General features: G+C 44.7%; 1 protein-coding gene across 3 annotated transcripts in view; it reads left to right on the top strand.

The window, feature by feature from the left end:
- LOC149452188 (breast cancer anti-estrogen resistance protein 3 homolog) overlaps positions 1–11,612 on the top strand; it is a 40,049-nt gene extending 28,437 nt beyond the window's left edge. For all 3 annotated transcript variants that reach the window (XM_089689668.1, XM_089689666.1, XM_089689667.1), the window contains 4 exons: positions 841–1,012; positions 2,523–2,628; positions 6,607–6,801; positions 11,229–11,612. In XM_089689668.1, coding sequence (XP_089545794.1) covers positions 841–1,012; positions 2,523–2,628; positions 6,607–6,801; positions 11,229–11,431 — 676 coding nt within the window. In that variant the 3' untranslated portion in view covers positions 11,432–11,612. The remainder of the gene's footprint in view (positions 1–840; positions 1,013–2,522; positions 2,629–6,606; positions 6,802–11,228) is intronic.
- Positions 11,613–17,157: the final 5,545 nt, after the last annotated feature.

Here is a 17,157-nt window from a genome sequence, read left to right as displayed (position 1 = left end):
CAGAGGCAGCAATGAAAATCTAACCAGGGATCTGACTCTTTCCTTGGCTTTGGCTGTACATACATGGGCCCCGATGGATTTCCTCCAACACTGCAAGATTTAGAAGTACCTACTGAGATTTCCTGAAACCCACCAGGAGGCCCGGGGGCCCCCATGAGTTGTCAGTCCGCCCCTGCTCTAACCCTTTGAAATTCCCATTGTTTTTTGTCCCAGGGACAGTGGTCACCAAGACAAATACAGAAGGCAAATTCCCCCAGTAGGAACAGAGGCAGCAATGAAAATCTAACCAAGGATCTGACTCTTTCCTTGGCTTTGGCTGTACATACATGGGCCCCGATGGATTTCCTCCAACACTGTAAGCTTTAGAAGTACCTACTGAGATTTCCTGACAGCCAACAGGGGGCCCGGGGGCCCCATGAGTTGTCAGTCCGCCCCTGCTCTAACCCTTTGAAATTCCCATTGCTTTCTGTCCCAGGGACAGCGGTCACCAAGACAAATAAAGAAGGCAAATTCCCCCAGTAGGAACAGAGGCAGCAATGAAAATCTAACCAGGGATCTGACTCTTTCCTTGGCTTTGGCTGTACATACATGGGCCCCGATGGATTTCCTCCAACACTGCAAGCTTTAGAAGTACCTACTGAGATTTCCTGACACCCAACAGGTATTCCTCTTTAGATTTAGTCCAAAGATAACAAATTAGAAGGTGGAGCCCAGACTGCGCAGGACGGCGTACAAGTCATCCATTGCTCCCCATCAAAAATGTGAAACGTCCATAATAATTGAGAATCAAGTGTGCTGGTAATGAAGGATGTGAATGTGTCATGTACCTTCCACCCCTAGGCACCACCTGCTGTCTCTGGGGGTAGCTGTGGACATCCTGGGCTGTACCGGAGCTGTGACCGAGAGAGCGCACACCCTGCACCGGGTTATCCACCTAGCCATGGAGCTGAAAGACTTTGCTGGAGATCTTTTTGGCTTTTCAGCTGTTGTGAAGGCCCTGACAATGCCCCAGGTATGGACGAGGCTAAGAGAGCGGGAGAGAGATACTGAGAAAACAATTTTTAGGGGAGAGGGGATGGTGGGAACACAAACTTTACAGGTGGAGGATACTGGGAACACAATTTTTATTGGTAGGGGACACTGGGAGCTCAATTTTATAAGGGTGGGGGATACTAGGAACACAATTTCTAATGGTATGGGATACTGGAAACACATTTTATTTTCAGAGTGAGGGATACTGGGATCACAATTTTGGAAGAGTAGGACTTACTGGAAACACAATGTTTTAAGGGTGGTGGATACTTGGAACACACATTTTAAGGATGGGGAATACTGGGAAACAATTTTTAAAGCTGGGGGACAATGGGAACACAATTTTTAATGATAGGGGATACTGGGAGCACAATTTTATAAGGGTGGGAATACTAGGAACACAATTTCTAATGGTAGGGGATACTGGAAACACATTTTTAATGGTAGAGGATACTGGGAACACAGTTTGTAATGGTAGGGGATACTGGGATCACAATTTATAATGGTAGGGGATACTGGGATCACAATTTTTAATGGTAGGGGATACTGGGATCACAATTTATAATGGTAGGGGATACTGGGATCACAATTTATAATGGTAGGAGATACTGGGATCACACTTTTTAATGGTAGGGCTTACTGGAAACACAATGTTTTAAGGGTGGGTGATATTGGGAACACAATTTTTAAGGGTAGGGGATACTGGGAGTACAATTTTTGTAAGAGTGGTGGATACTGGGAACACACATTTTAAGGATGGGGAATACTGGGAACACAATTTTGAATGGTAGGGGATACTAGGAACACAATTTTTTAAGGATGGAGGATAATGGGAACATCATTTTTAAAGAGAAGAGGATACTGCAAACACAATTTAGGGGATATTCAGAACACAATTTTTTTAAGGATGGGGGACAAGAGGAATACAATTTTTAATGATAGGGGACACTGGGACAACAATTTTATAAGGGTGGGGGACACTGGGAGCACAATTTTATAAGGGTGGGGGATACTGGGATCACAATTTTATAAGGGTGGGGGACACTGGGAGCACAATTTTATAAGGGTGGGGGATACTGGGATCACAATTTTGAAAGAGTAGGGCTTACTGGAAACACGATGTTTTAAGGGTGGAGGATACTGGGAACACAATTTTTAGGGGTGGGGGATACTGGGAACACAATTTTTAGGGGTGGGGGATACTGGGAACACAATTTTTAGGGGTGGGGGATTCTGACAGTACAATTTAAAAGAGAGAGGGTGCTGGTGACATATTTTTCAAAGGAGAGGGGAAGCTGGAAATACAATTTTCAAGTGAGAGGGGGCACTGGGAACACAATTTTAGGGGGGAAGGGGAGGATGGGAATACAATATTTAAGGGAGAGGGATGCCGGGAATACAGTTTTTGTGAACGCAGATTCTTAGGGGAAGCAGATCCCAAGAATGACCAATCAGAAGCAATCTCTGAGACAACTACATTTTAATTCCAGGTTGCCCGTCTGGAACAAACATGGCAAACGCTCCGACAAATGCACACCGACAGCGCCATCGCCTTCCACAAACAGCTGAAACCAGCCTTACGGGAAATGGAGGAATGTAAGTTTTCCTTCTCCTGTGACAAACTTCAGAATTGTCCTTATACCCTCTGACCTACACCACCAATGCCACCCTTCTGATAAATCTACCTACATAATCAATACAGTTTTTATTATCTGTGTTTCTTTCACGTGGAAAGTATGTGAACATTCCATAGATGGCTGTAAATAACCGCTGTTAAAATAACACAGCAGCAATATGTGAACATTCTCCATGAGAACCACTTCAGTAATAAATACCTAAAAAATTAATGAGTTCATTTAACAATTTTAAAAGGACAGATTTGTCAAAGAGGAAGAGATATGGTGCCTATGCATATTGTAATTCAATATTCCAACTGAATGTGGAAAAACAAATGACTATCTAGAGTAGCCATTCTCAACCAGGGTTCCATGGGGTTCCTCCATCAGTGTGGGTGCTGAGGGGTGCATTGAGTGCTGTCTGATTGGCTTCCCATCAGATGGTTCTTTATAGGTTAGAGGCCAACAGCACTGAACAGAGTCAGCAGCCTAATCTCAATCTTTTCAGCTGACTGTACGATTGGTATTTTGACCACCACTGTAGGGGGGAAGGGGGCATTCTTCTCACTGTCCACTAAGTAAGGAATATTCGTCCCACTGACCACCAATGTAAGGGACATTCCTCCCACTGACCACCAATGTAAGGGACATTCTTCCCACTGATCACCAATGTAAGGGACATTCTTCCCACTGATCACCAATGTAAGGGACATTCCTCCCATTGACCACCAATGTAAGGGACATTCTTCCCACTGACCACCAATGTAAGGAACATTCTTCTCACTGACCACCAATGTAAGGGACATTCTTCCCACTGACCACCAATGTAAGGGACATTCTTCCCACTGATCACCAATGTAAGGGACATTCTTCCCACTGACCTCCAATGTAAGGGACATTCTTCCCACTGACCACCAATGTAAGGGACATTCTTCCCACTGATCACCAATGTAAGGGACATTCCTCCCACTGACCCCCAATGTAAGGAACATTCTTCCCACTGACCACCAATGTAAGGGACATTCTTCCCACTGATCACCAATTTAAGGGACATTCTTCCCACTGACCCCCAATGTAAGGAGCATTCTTCCCACTGACCCCCAATGTAAGGAACATTCTTCCCACTGACCACCAATGTAAGGGACATTCTTCCCACTGACCACCAATGTAAGGAGTATTCTTCCCACTGATCCCCAATGTAAGGGACATTCTTCCCACTGACCACCAATGTAAGGGACTGTGATGGAAGCGTAGGCAGGACAGAACACACAGAGAAGATGGGGAGCACACAAAGCTTTATTGAGACAACAAAATGGCAGACACTCAATGGGGAAATGGCAGGGTGATCTGTGCGCAAACTAGGGACGATTCCTGGCAAGGGGGGTCTTGCCAATAGGGGGGTGACAGCGAGGAGGGGCTAAGATACTTGTAGCTCATCACCAAGGGCAGAGGAAGAGTCTCTGTGGCGAATTGTAATCTCACAAGGGGCAAGGGTCATCACAGGAACAGTTCGGGTAAATCAGGGAATCGTTCCAGCAGCAGTTCAGGTAAAACAGGGGAAAGCATGTGCCCACGGATCCAACAGGGTGTCTGGTCCCCCAGGGATAAGAAAGTAAGACACAGATACCTGTTAGAAGTCCAGAACAGGCGAGGGGTCTCAGGCAGCCTGGCTTGTGAGGTCTTCTCCCTGTTTGGACTGGGGTGTTCGGCAGCAGGTGAACAATCTCCCCTCTAGGCTGAGGTCTTTGGCGACAGGCAGGCGATCCACCCCTGGACTGGGGTCTCGGGCAACTTACGTCATACTGGTGGCAGCGGTGGGATGGCTGCGGAGGCTCGGTCCCCCCACGGCTTTCAGGGAGATAGATGATTCCAGCAGCGTGCACAGGAACAAAGAGGAGGGCTGCTTCCTGTGCCAGTCTTTTTAAAGCCATGTGGGACGCTGCTAAGTTGCCTCGGCAACAGCTGGCCCAGCACTGTTCATGGAAGCTACAAGGACAGAGGAATGTGCAAGGGGGGAGGGAGGGGTAGAAGGATATGGCCAGGGAAGACCAGGCAAAGGGAGGGTGGGGAAGGCAGGGGCACTCCGTGACAGGGACATTCTTCCCACTGATCACCAATGTAAGGGACATTCGTCCCACTGACCTCCAATGTAAAGGACATTCTTCCCACTGACCACCAATGTAAGGGACATTCTTCCCACTGACCACCAATGTAAGGGACATTCTTCCCACTGACCTCCAATGTAAGGGACATTCTTCCCACTGACCTCCAATGTAAGCAACATTCTTCCCACTGATCACCAATGTAAGGGACATTCTTCCCACTGACCATCAATGTAAGGAATAATCTTCCCACTGACCCCCAATGTAAGGGACATTCTTCCCGCTGACCACCAATGTAAGGGACATTCTTCTCACTGACCACCAATGTAAGGGACATTCTTCCCACTGACCACCAATGTAAAGAACATTCTTCTCACTGACCACCAATGTAAGGGACATCCTTCCCACTGACCATCAATGTAAGGAATAATATTCCCACTGACCACCAATGTAAGGGTTATTCCTCCCACTGACCACCAATGTAAGGGACATTCTTCCCACTGACCACCAATGTAAGGGACATTCTTCCCACTGACCACCAATGTAAGAGGCATTCTTCTTCCCTAAGCACCCCTGAAAGAGGCATTCTTCCCACTTTCCACAAATCTAAGGCACATTATTCCTGCCTGACCACCAATGTAAGGGCATCTTTCCCACTGACCCCCAATGATATGCTTTTAGCATGGGTTCCCTGAGACTTGAAAATTACTTGAAGGGTTCCTCTGGTATTAAAAGGTTGAGAAAGGATGGTGCAGAGTTTAAATCAACTAACTTCAAACAATTGTTTTCAGGTTGAATGAAAAAAGGAAGCCATCGAGCTTGTCAGGTTTTCTAAATGTGGTTTTACAGTGTACGTCCATTAAGATGCATGTATCCAACAACAATAAGGTTCCATAGCCATAGTAAAACCAAAAAATCAAATGCAAAAATCAATGTTCTTTTGGTCAACATAATTGACTGTCATTGTGATCACATGATCAGGAGCCAATCAGTCACTATATGACTGGGAGCCAGGGGCGGACTGACAACTCATGGGGCCCCCGGGCAATAGGGAATCATGGGGCCCCTGTGTCCTTGCCCAAACTCAAAAAAGCCTATGAAAAAGGTACCAGGGGCATCTCATGGAGCCCCCTAGTGACCCTGGGCCCTCGGCAAGTGCCCGAGTTTCCAAATGGTCAGTCCGCCCCTTCTGGGAGCTGATGGTGACAGCTCGGTCACAGTGCTGGGGGCACATGAGTGGTACATATACTGTATATGGCAGCATGGAATACAGACTATCTTCTGCCACATATATGCATATAGAGGCAGGAAGGGGTTAACACTTGCACAATATAGACAGCTACTATCCCTGTACCTGCCGTTACCTTGGCATATAATTCTTTGTATAATTCTCAACTTGCAGCTGGAAGCCCTTCTGCATCCAATCTTGCAGTAGAAAGCCTCAATATATATCTAAAGCCAATACATTTTATTTTTTAGTTATTTATACAATAGGGAAGGTAACCCCTGTCATGTTTTATATTTGCTTTTTGTGTCCCATTGGTAGGAGTTCCCTTCACTTCCTGTTAAAAGGTATAGCAGGGTGTGGGAAGGGAAACCCTCACTTAGATAGCTTGCATCTGAATGGTGTCCCAAGTAGAAGATTTCACCTGACTAGTAAAAGTAAGTTCCTGTAGCAGTGACAGGGGTCACCAGCCAAACAGGATTAGTAAACCTCCCCAGCAAATACACAGACCACAATAAAAAGCTGACAGGGGTTTAAACACCTCCACACTCTATATCAAAAACAGAAAACATTTTTCCTATGCCATTCCATGTTTTCAATATAAGATGTTTTCTTCTCTCCCCTATAACAGGCCCGTCAATGCCATCACCAACCAATATAGTGGTGCCATACATTCTGCCAGTTCTCAAGGCCTTGGAAGGAGAAGATGACTGGGGTGGCCCAGTGGAGGAGAGCTGCGGGCGGCTCCTGCGAGTACTGCAAGCAGCGCGGACATGCGTCGCCAATGAGGAGACTTACCGAAACAATGCTGAGAACAAATTAGCAGGTGAGAATAGACTAAGTCTATTACTAGAGGGCAAAGAGAAGAACAATTACTACTGACTGTTCTGCAATGAATTATGGAAGCAGCTATTTTTGAGATACATTAAAATTAAAAAAAATGAACCAATTTCAGGCCAATATTGTGGTGGGAGAGACATGTCAGAGCCAGCAAGCACAAAGGCTGGTTACTGATCACAGATTAGAGTGCCCTGCAAACCATCTAGAGATGAGCAGGCCTGAGAGGCACACACCTGGAGGTATCTAGAGAAGCATACACTTGGAGGTATCTAGAGAAACAGAAACTGGAGGTATCCAGAGAAACACACAACTAGAGGTATCTAGAGAAGAGCACACCTGGAGGAATCCAGAGAAGCACACACCTGCAGATATCTAGAGAAACACACACCTAGAGGTATTTAAATAAGAACACACCTGGAGGTATCCAGCAAAAGCACCCAACTAGAGTTATCTCGAGAAGCACACACTTGGAGATATCTAGGGAAGAACACACCTGGAGGTATCTAGAGAAGCCTATATCAGGAGGGATCTAAAGAAACATACACCTAGAGGTATCTAGAGAAGAACACACCTGAAGAAATCTAGAGAAACACACAGCTGGAAGTATCTAGTGAAGCACACACCTGTAGGTATTTAGAGAACACACTTGGAGGTATCTAGGGAAGAACAGACCTGGAGGTACACTGTATCTAGGGAAGAACACACCAGGAGGTATCTATGGAAGAACACACCTGGAGGTATCTAGGGAAGAACACACTTGGAGGTATCTAGGGAAGAACACACTTGGAGGTATCTAGGGAAGAACACACTTGGAGATATCTAGGGAAGAACACACTTGGAGATAACTAGGGAAGAACAGACCTGGAGGTACACTGTATCTAGGGAAGAACACATCAGGAGGTATCTAGGGAAGAACACACCTGGAGGTATCTAGGAAAGAACACGCCTGGAGGCATCTAGGAAAGAACACGCCTGGAGGCATCTAGGAAAGAACACGCCTGGAGGCATCTAGGAAAGAACACGCCTGGAGGCATCTAGGAAAGAACACGCCTGGAGGCATCTAGGAAAGAACACGCCTGGAGGCATCTAGGAAAGAACACACCTGGAGGCATCTAGAAAAGAACACACCTGGAGGTATCTAGGGAAGAACACACCAGGAGGTATCTAGGAAAGAACACACCAGGAGGTATCTAGGAAAGAACACACCTGGAGGTATCTAGGGAAGAACACACCAGGAGGTATCTAGGGAAGAACACACCTGGAGGTATCTAGGAAAGAACACACCTGGAGGTATCTAGGTAAGAACACACCTGGAGGTATCTAGGAAAGAACACACCTGGAGGTATCTAGGAAAGAACACACCAGGAGGTATCTAGGTAAGAACACACCAGGAGGTATCTAGGTAAGAACACACCTGGAGGTATCTAGGTAAGAACACACCAGGAGGTATCTAGGAAAGAACACACCAGGAGGTATCTAGGAAAGAACACACCTGGAGGTATCTAGGTAAGAACACACCAGGAAGTATCTAGGTAAGAACACACCAGGAGGTATCTAGGAAAGAACACACCAGGAGGTATCTAGGAAAGAACACACCTGGAGGTATCTAGGAAAGAACACACCTGGAGGTATCTAGGAAAGAACACACCAGGAGGTATCTAGGAAAGAACACACCAGGAGGTATCTAGGTAAGAACACACCAGGAGGTATCTAGGAAAGAACACACCAGGAGGTATCTAGGAAAGAACACACCTGGAGGTATCTAGGAAAGAACACACCTGGAGGTATCTAGGAAACAACACACCAGGAGGTATCTAGGGAAGAACACACCAGGAGGTATTGTGAGCTGTGGATAGGCAGCCGGGATATATGCTTCCTGGGGTAAGCAGTCTTTCAGGCAAATATACCAAATCCAGTGAGATTAATGGCAAACAGTGAAGGTGTTTATTAGTGTTATTTACAAAAGACTATATACAATGTGCTGTACAGGGATTAACCAAAATAAACAGGGCAGGCAAATATCAAATAAAAAAAAAAACGTAGCCGTGTCCCGGCTCTCATTACACAGTAATGCAGGTCCTAACTACCAGACTGATCCAGCCTATTGCTTGTCAGCCACAACATACATTGTTAGTTAGTTTCCACCAACCTTTCAGCTCTCCAGACAGGACTTGTCTGGTCCCCAGGCCGAGAGCTCTAGCTACAGGTCCCAGGTGGATTTAATTTCCTATCAAGAGAGAGGTAAACCCTGCACTGGACCTCATATCAGAGATCCCTAAAGGTATAAGTAAGGAACCTGGGAGATCTATAAACCCAGAAGAGGACGTTCCCAGGGTTCCTTTGGGACGCTCTTCCACGGTATCCAGAGAAGAACACACCTGGAAGTATCTAGAAAAGAACACACCTGTAGATAATTGCAATACAAGATACATATCAGGGATTATTGGTTACATATCGTGATATGGAAAAGCTAAAGAGCAAAGACAGAATAGGTACCGGTACACTTCAGACAAACTGAAAAATTTACACCTTTCTAAATAAACACGGCTCAAAAAAAATTAATGGAACATTTTGAAAACCCATCAGATCTCAATGGGGAAAAATATCATGCTGGATATCTATACTGATATGGACGGGGTGATGGGTGAGGAACGTAAGGAAGTCCCATCGTTTGATGGAAATGAAAAGGATCAACCTACAGAGGACTGAATTCAAAGACACCCCCAAAATCAAAGTGAAAAAAATAATGCAGCAGACTAGTCCATTTTGCTGAAATGTCATTGCAGCAACTCAGAATGGTCCTCAGTAGTTTGTGTGGCCCCCACGTGCTTGTATGCATGTCTGACAACGTAGGGGGAGGCTCCCAATGAGAGGACGGATGGTGTCCTGGGGGATTTCCTCCCCAATCTGGACCAGGGCATCACTGAGCTCCTGGACAGTCCGAGGTGCAACCTGGCGACGTCGGATGGACCGAAACATGATATCCCAGAGGGATCCTCTTCCTCCTTGGAGAAAGGAGCAGATACCACTCCTGCTGAAGGGTTAAGGACCTTCTATGGCCCTTTCAGCTCTCTTAAGTAACTGCCTGTCTTCTGGAATCTCCTCCATGCACTTGAGACTGTGCTGAGAGACACAGCAAAACTTCTGGCAATGGCACGTATTGATGTGCCATCCTGGAGGAGTTGGACTGCCTGTGCAACCTCTGTAGGGTCCAGGTATCGCCTCATGTTACCAGTAGTGACACTGACCCTAGCCAAGTGCAAAACTAGTGAAAAACAGTCTGAAAAGATGAATAGGGAAAAATAAGGTCAGTGGCCTCCACCTCTAAAACCATTCCTGTTTTGGGGGTCATCTCATTGTTGCCTATCTAGTGCACCTGTTGTTAATATCATTACCACCAAAGCAGCTGAAACTGGTTAAAACCCCCTCTGCTACTTAACTGACCAGATCATTATCCCACTCTGATTAAAAAGTGTTCCTTTAATTTTTTTGAGCAGTGTATAGAAGCAACACTGGTACTGAGTACAGAAGAGTTTCCCACTGTGTACGATTCTCCAGTCTCTTGTACCCGCTGTCCTGGAAACAACTAATCCTGAACCACAGAATCCCAGCTCTGGCCATTACAGTCTAATTATTCACACTCCTGATGGTCCACGCAGGTGATGGTTGAAACAGAAAAATTTAAGTCACGTGTTCCATCTCTATGGTGGTCTACTAAAGGTATTGGAGCGTAGGGATGGACTTCTCCAGCAGAAATTTAAGTGGTTTTTCAACTTCTTCTGATTGGAGTGTGCAAGGGAATGAAAGTCGGCTACATTTGTAATGCTGTATGTGTCCCAGAGGGGGTAATTTCATATTAAATTAAAAAAAATCTACAAGAGGGGTATCCAACTCAGTCCTCAAGGGTCAGAATCCACATACATTTTAGTGTTTCTCCAACAGACAACAGTACGTTTAGTAAGGTATGTTTTACAAAGAGTCCATAAATGACTTTGTATTTATATAAGAAAAAAAACTTGGCCTGTATGTGGCTCTCAAGGACTGGAGTGGGACAATCCTGACCTGCAATGCAAAGACAAATCCCAACTTTGATAGTTATCATCTGAACAGGAAACCTTCACAAGGGGACAGGCAGCAATAGAATCCCAAGAAAAGCCCCAACCCTGAACCCTATCCAGAACTAAAAAGTTTGACAAGTATAATGCTTAACTTACTCAACTACAATAGTAGTGACAAGAAGGAGAGCAAACTACTTGGCTAAACTGATGAAGGTTAAGAGTTGGGTTGAAGGAAACATTAGAAGATTCGAAGGTAATACAAGGAATGAGAGATAATCACAGAATAAAATTATGCTAATTTTCCGTGAGAGAAGATGGTTTGTATTCATACAGTTTGTTGGTCTGTACTCTGCAGGGTTTGTTTCTCAGCCCGAACTAAGAGAGGCCTTCCAGACGGAGTTTTCCCTAAGGATGTTCTGGGGGAGTAAAGGTGCCGCCGTGGATAAAAGTGAAAGATACAAGAAGTTTGACCAGATCCTGAGTGTTTTATCCCAGAAACTGGAGCCAGAGACTCAAAGAAGTAGGCTAGCAAGTTCTGTGTATGGAACTGCCTACTAGATTGATATCTAGTCAAAGTAGGTCAACTGTATCGAAAAATTAAGTAATGTTTTTTTTTTGAGCCATTTATCAAGATTCCTCAAAATTCTCCAAGAGGTGCATACTTCACCTAAACCAACTACTAGATGTTCATCTACTCTGTATATCCACTTGAGCGAAATGTATTTGTCTTTTAAACCCACGTTTCTCAGTTGTTTATAGCTTGGCACTTTTATACCTATTAGACTATAAGAAGTGCACCTTTTGTATATAACCAGCTAGGCCCACCAAAGAATGTTCTTCAAATGTACATCATCAAGCTACGTCACCTACTGTATAAAGGTACTAGTTCACTAAATATTAGAACTACCACTAAATGCACTAACATGGACATCCTACTCTTAACCATGTGTCAACTGTCCAGCTGGCTAGACCATCCAAAAATGTTTGGCCATCATGTATACAAACCTCCAAGATGTGTCCAACCAATGTGCACTGTCTACTATGGCTACTGGAAAATGTCCTACCACAAAATGCTCTATAATAGACATCTTACCCTTAACCATGAGTCAACTGTCCAACCTAGTAGACCATCCAAAAATGTCTAGCCACTTTGCATCACATGTACAAACCTCCAGAAGGTGTCCAACCAATGTGCACGGTCTATTAAGACCACTGGAAAGTGTCCCTCCACTGTGCACCATCTATTAGTCCCACTATAGTATTCCAAAGCACTATTTCTTATCTACTAGACAATGGGTCTCCAAACTTTCTAAGCAAAGGGCCTGTTTACTATCCTTCAGAATTTAGGAAGGCCAGATTGTGGCCAGTGGGAGTAGAAAATACCTCAGACTTAGTGGTCAACGGGAGTAAAAAAAAAAAAAAAATAGATAACACCCATGGGCAGGAGGAGGAGGAATATAGCCTCATCATTAGTATTAGTGGGAGAAATAGTGCCCCATCATTTTTATTAGTGGGAGGAACAGTGCCCCATCATTGGTGTCAGTGAAAAGAAATAGTGCCCCATCATTGGTGTTAGTGGGAGGAATAGTGCTTCATCATTGGTATCAGTGGGAGGAATAGTGCCCCATCATTGGTGTCAGTGGGAGGAATAGTGCCCCATCATTGGTATCAGTGGGAGGAATAGTGCCCCATCATTGGTGTCAGTGGGAGGAATAGTGCCCCATCATAGGTGTCAGTGGGAGGAATAGTGCCCCATCATTGGTGTCAGTGGGAGGAATAGTGCCACATCATTGGCGTCAGTGGTAGGAGTACTGCCTCATCTTTGGTTTCAGTGGGAGGAATAGTGCCCCATCATTGGTGTCAGTGGGAGGAAATGTGCTCCATCATTGGTGTCAGTGGAAGGAATAGTGCCCCATCATTGGCGTCAATGGAAGGAATAGTGCCCCATCATTGGTATCAGGGGCAGGAATAGTGCTCCATCATTGGTAACAGTGGCAGGAATAGTGCCCCATCATTGGTATCAGGGGGATGATTGGGACCCCATCATTGGTATCAATGGTAGGAATAGGGCCCCATCATTGGTATCAGTGGGAGGAATAGGGCCCCATCATTGGTATCAGTGGGAGGAATAGGGCCCCATCGTTGGTATCAGTGGGAGGAATAGGGCCCCATCATTGGTGTCAATGGGAAGAATAGGGCTCCATCATTGGTATCAATGGGAGGAATAGTGCCCTAAGGGCCAGATAGAGGCAAGCAAAAGGCCACATTTGGCCCACGGGCTGCAGTTTGGAGACCACTGTACTAGACTCACCATAAGATGTCCAAACACTTTGTATTATCTACTAGCTCAACCACGAGATGCCAAACCAAAGCATATTTACTATGAGACCCATCACAAGATGTCCACAACAATATGACCAAAGAACGTGCATCCTCTACTAGAACCCACCAAATCTCCAAGCACTGTATACCATCTGCCATAATCCTAAGAACTATTTGCACACAATATAAGAACTGCTTGACTCACATTAATATGACAAACTACTATACAGTATATGTGGCACAAAATATTAGTACTACTTGCACTGGGAAAAAATCCTACATGTGTGGATGTTGCTGCGTTATATAAAACGATTAGAATTGTTTTTCACATTTTAGAATGGGGTGCCTCAAGACTGTCCATAATTTTAAAGGGTGCCTCGGGACTGTCCATAATTTTAAAGGGTGCCTCGGGACTGTCCATAATTTTAAAGGGTGCCTCGGGACTGTCCATAATTTTAAAGGGTGCCTCAAGACTGTCCATAATTTTAAAGGGCGCCTCGGGACTGTCCATAATTTTAAAGGGCGCCTCAAGACTGTCCATAATTTTAAAGGGTGCCTCGGGACTGTCCATAATTTTAAAGGGTGCCTCGGGACTGTCCATAATTTTAAAGGGTGCGTCGGGACTGTCCATAATTTTAAAGGGTGCCTCGGGACTGTCCATAATTTTAAAGGGTGCCTCAAGACTGTCCATAATTTTAAAAGGTGCCTCGGGACTGTCCATAATTTTAAAGGGTGGCTCGGGACTGTCCATAATTTTAAAGGGTGTTTCAGGACTATCCATAATTTTAAAGGGCGCCTCGGGACTGTCCATAATTTTAAAGGGTGTTTCAGGACTATCCATAATTTTAAAGGGTGCCTCGGGACTGTCCATAATTTTAAAGGGTGCCTCGGGACTGTCCATAATTTTAAAGGGTGCCTCGGGACTGTCCATAATTTTAAAGGGTGCCTCGGGACTGTCCATAATTTTAAAGGGTGCCTCGGGACTGTCCATAATTTTAAAGGGTGCCTCGGGACTGTCCATAATTTTAAAGGGCGCCTCGGGACTGTCCATAATTTTAAAGGGTGCCTTGACTGAAAAAAGCTTGATAAACACTGGTCTATACCAATACATTAACCCACTGACACACATGCATTGCAGAGCACCACAAGGCATTTTATGCACATCGGAAAAAAAAATGTGCACATCCAAAATTTTGGTAAGTTTAGTTACAGCAGCAGTTTTTTTTATGGGAAAAAGAGGTTCAAATGATATAAATATCTTCCTATACTTGTAAGAACCCCTGGAAGTGTTATTTAGCTTGACTCAATCCATGTAACCGGCACTTTTGCATTCAATTCAATCTTTGGCTGCAATGTGGATATAAAGGGGGACCATAGGAAGAGACCATTCATTGAGACACACCACTGATGATAATAGGAAGTAATTGCTCTACAGTATATACAGTCATGGCCGAAATTGTTGGCACCCTTGATATTTTTCCTGAAAATCAAGTATTTCACACAAAAAAGGTATTGCATTAACACATGTTTTGCTATACACATGTTTATTCCCTTTGTATGTATTGGAACAAATATAAAACAGAGGCAGAAAAGCAAATATGACATAATGTCACACAAAACCCCAAAAATGGGCTGGACAAAAGTATTGGCACCCTTAACTTAATATTTGGTTGCACACCCTTTGGAAAACATAACTGAAATCAGTCGCTTCCTATAACCATCAATAAGCTTCTGACACCTCTCACCCGGAATTTTGGACCACTCTTCCTTTGCAAACAGCTCCAGGTCTCTCTTATTGGAAGGACACCTTTTCCCAACAGCAATTTTAAGATCTCTCCACAGGTGTTCAATGGGATTTAGATCTGGGCTCATTGCTGGCCACTTCAGAACTCTCCAGCGCTTCTTTGCCATCCATTTCTGAGTGCTTTTTGACGTATGTTTGGGGTCATTGTCCTGCTGGAAGACCCAGGATCTTGGACGCAAACCCAGCTTTCTGACACTGGGCCCTACAGTGCGACCCAAAATCCTTTGGTAATCCTCAGATTTCATGATGCCTTGCACACAGTCAAGGCACCCAGTGCCAGAGGCAGCAAAACAACCCCAAAACATCATTGAACCTCCACCATATTTTACCGTAGGTACTGTGTTTTGTTCTTTGTAGGCCTCATTCCGTTTTCGGTAAACAGTAGAATGATGTGCTTTACCGAAAAGCTCTATCTTGGTCTCATCTGTCCACAAGACGTTTTCCCAGAAGGCTTTTGGCTTACTCAAGTACATTTTGGCAAACTGTAGTCTTGCTTTTTTATGTCTCTGTGTCAGCAGTGGGGTCCTCCTGGGTCTCCTGCCATAGCGTTTCATTTCATTTAAATGTCGACGGATAGTTCGCGCTGACACTGATGCTCCCTGAGCCTGCAGGACAGCTTGAATGTCTTTGGAACATGTTTGGGGCTGCTTATCCACCATCCGGACTATTCTGCGTTGCAATCTTTCATCAATTTTCCTCATCCGTCCACGACCAGGGAGATTAGCTACAGTGCCATGGGTTGCAAACTTCTTGATAATGTTGCGCACTGTGGACAAAGGCAAATCTAGTTCTCTGGAGATGGACTTGTAACCTTGAGATTGTTGATATTTTGCCACAATTTTGGTTCTCAGGTCCTCAGACAGTTCTCGTCTCCTCTTTCTGTTGTCCATGCTTAGTGTGGCACAGACAGACACACAATGCAAAGGTTAAGTGAACGTCTCTCCTTTTTATCTGCTTTCAGGTGTGATTTCTATATTGCCCACACCTGTTACTTGCCCCAGGTGAGTTTACAGGAGCATCACATGCTTGTAACATTCTTATTTATCCGCAGTTGTGAAAGGGTGCCAATACTTTTGTCCAGCCCATTTTTGGAGGTTTGTGTGACATTATGTCGAATTTGCTTTCTTTCCTCCCTTTTTTTGTTTTGTCCCAATACACACAAAGGGAATAAACATGTGTATAGCAAAACATGTGTTAATGCAATACGTTTCGTGAGAAATACATGATTTCCTGGAGAAATATCAAGGGTGCCAACAATTTCGGCCATGACTGTATAGGTATATCAATGGAAAGCTTTACCAATGTCTAATAGGGCATGATGATACCCCCAGTGCATGGATACTTAGGCTTGGTTCACATCTGTGCGGGTGGTGTCGCTGCGGATCCGTGCAGCCGCACCACCCGCACAGAGGTATGCGAACCCGCGGGCGGGTGCCATTATTTCTAATGGCACGCCGCCCGCACTGGAAAACGCAACCGCACTGGGAACCTCGGCTGCATTTTCTGAAGAAGTGCAGGGACTTCCCTGCGTGTCACGGACACGGGAGTCCATTCAAATGAATGGGTGCCCGCGCAAAACAGGGCCCGCACCGCCGCATAGATGTGAACCAGGAGTGAGTGTCCTTTCACCTTTGTATTTCTCGGTCGAATTATACATTTAATATGGTATACAGTACTATACCTCCCCAGGGGGTAAGTGTACAATGATCCCTTCACTTTGAACCGCACTGTAATATTGTTGAAAACCTTGGGAGACTGATAATGCTGTTTATTCTATTTTAAAGAATTTGCGCACTCTCTCTGTAACTATATGTAAAAAATAAAATATTAAATCTTATTTTTCCACAACGGCATTCCCTTTCCTGCTGACCTAGGTAACATAGTAATTGTCGGTATTTGGGGTAAGTATATGCTGCAGTGTGTGGAATGGTAATTACAAGGAGAAAAGTTGCTAAGCTGGCACCACACATTTTTTTTTTCCTGCCAACTAGCATGTGAGTTGTTATTCATCGGTGAAAATCACAAATTTTTTTTTAGCACGTGTTAATTTGCTTTGCTGGAGTCTAGCTATCTTAAAGTGAACCCGTTCTTCATGTGAACCTAATAAAAGTAATAGCCCTGCAGAGAAGCAGACATTACAGTGTGTCGCATATACCAC

The sequence above is a fragment of the Staurois parvus genome, unplaced genomic scaffold (assembly GCF_062004578.1).
Source record: "Staurois parvus isolate SC_StPar_1 unplaced genomic scaffold, SC_StPar_1.0 ptg000490l, whole genome shotgun sequence".
Classification (NCBI taxonomy): Eukaryota; Metazoa; Chordata; class Amphibia; order Anura; family Ranidae; genus Staurois; species Staurois parvus.
The sequence above is the reverse complement of the archived record's forward strand: the minus strand, read 5'-3'. Positions and strand labels throughout refer to the sequence as shown.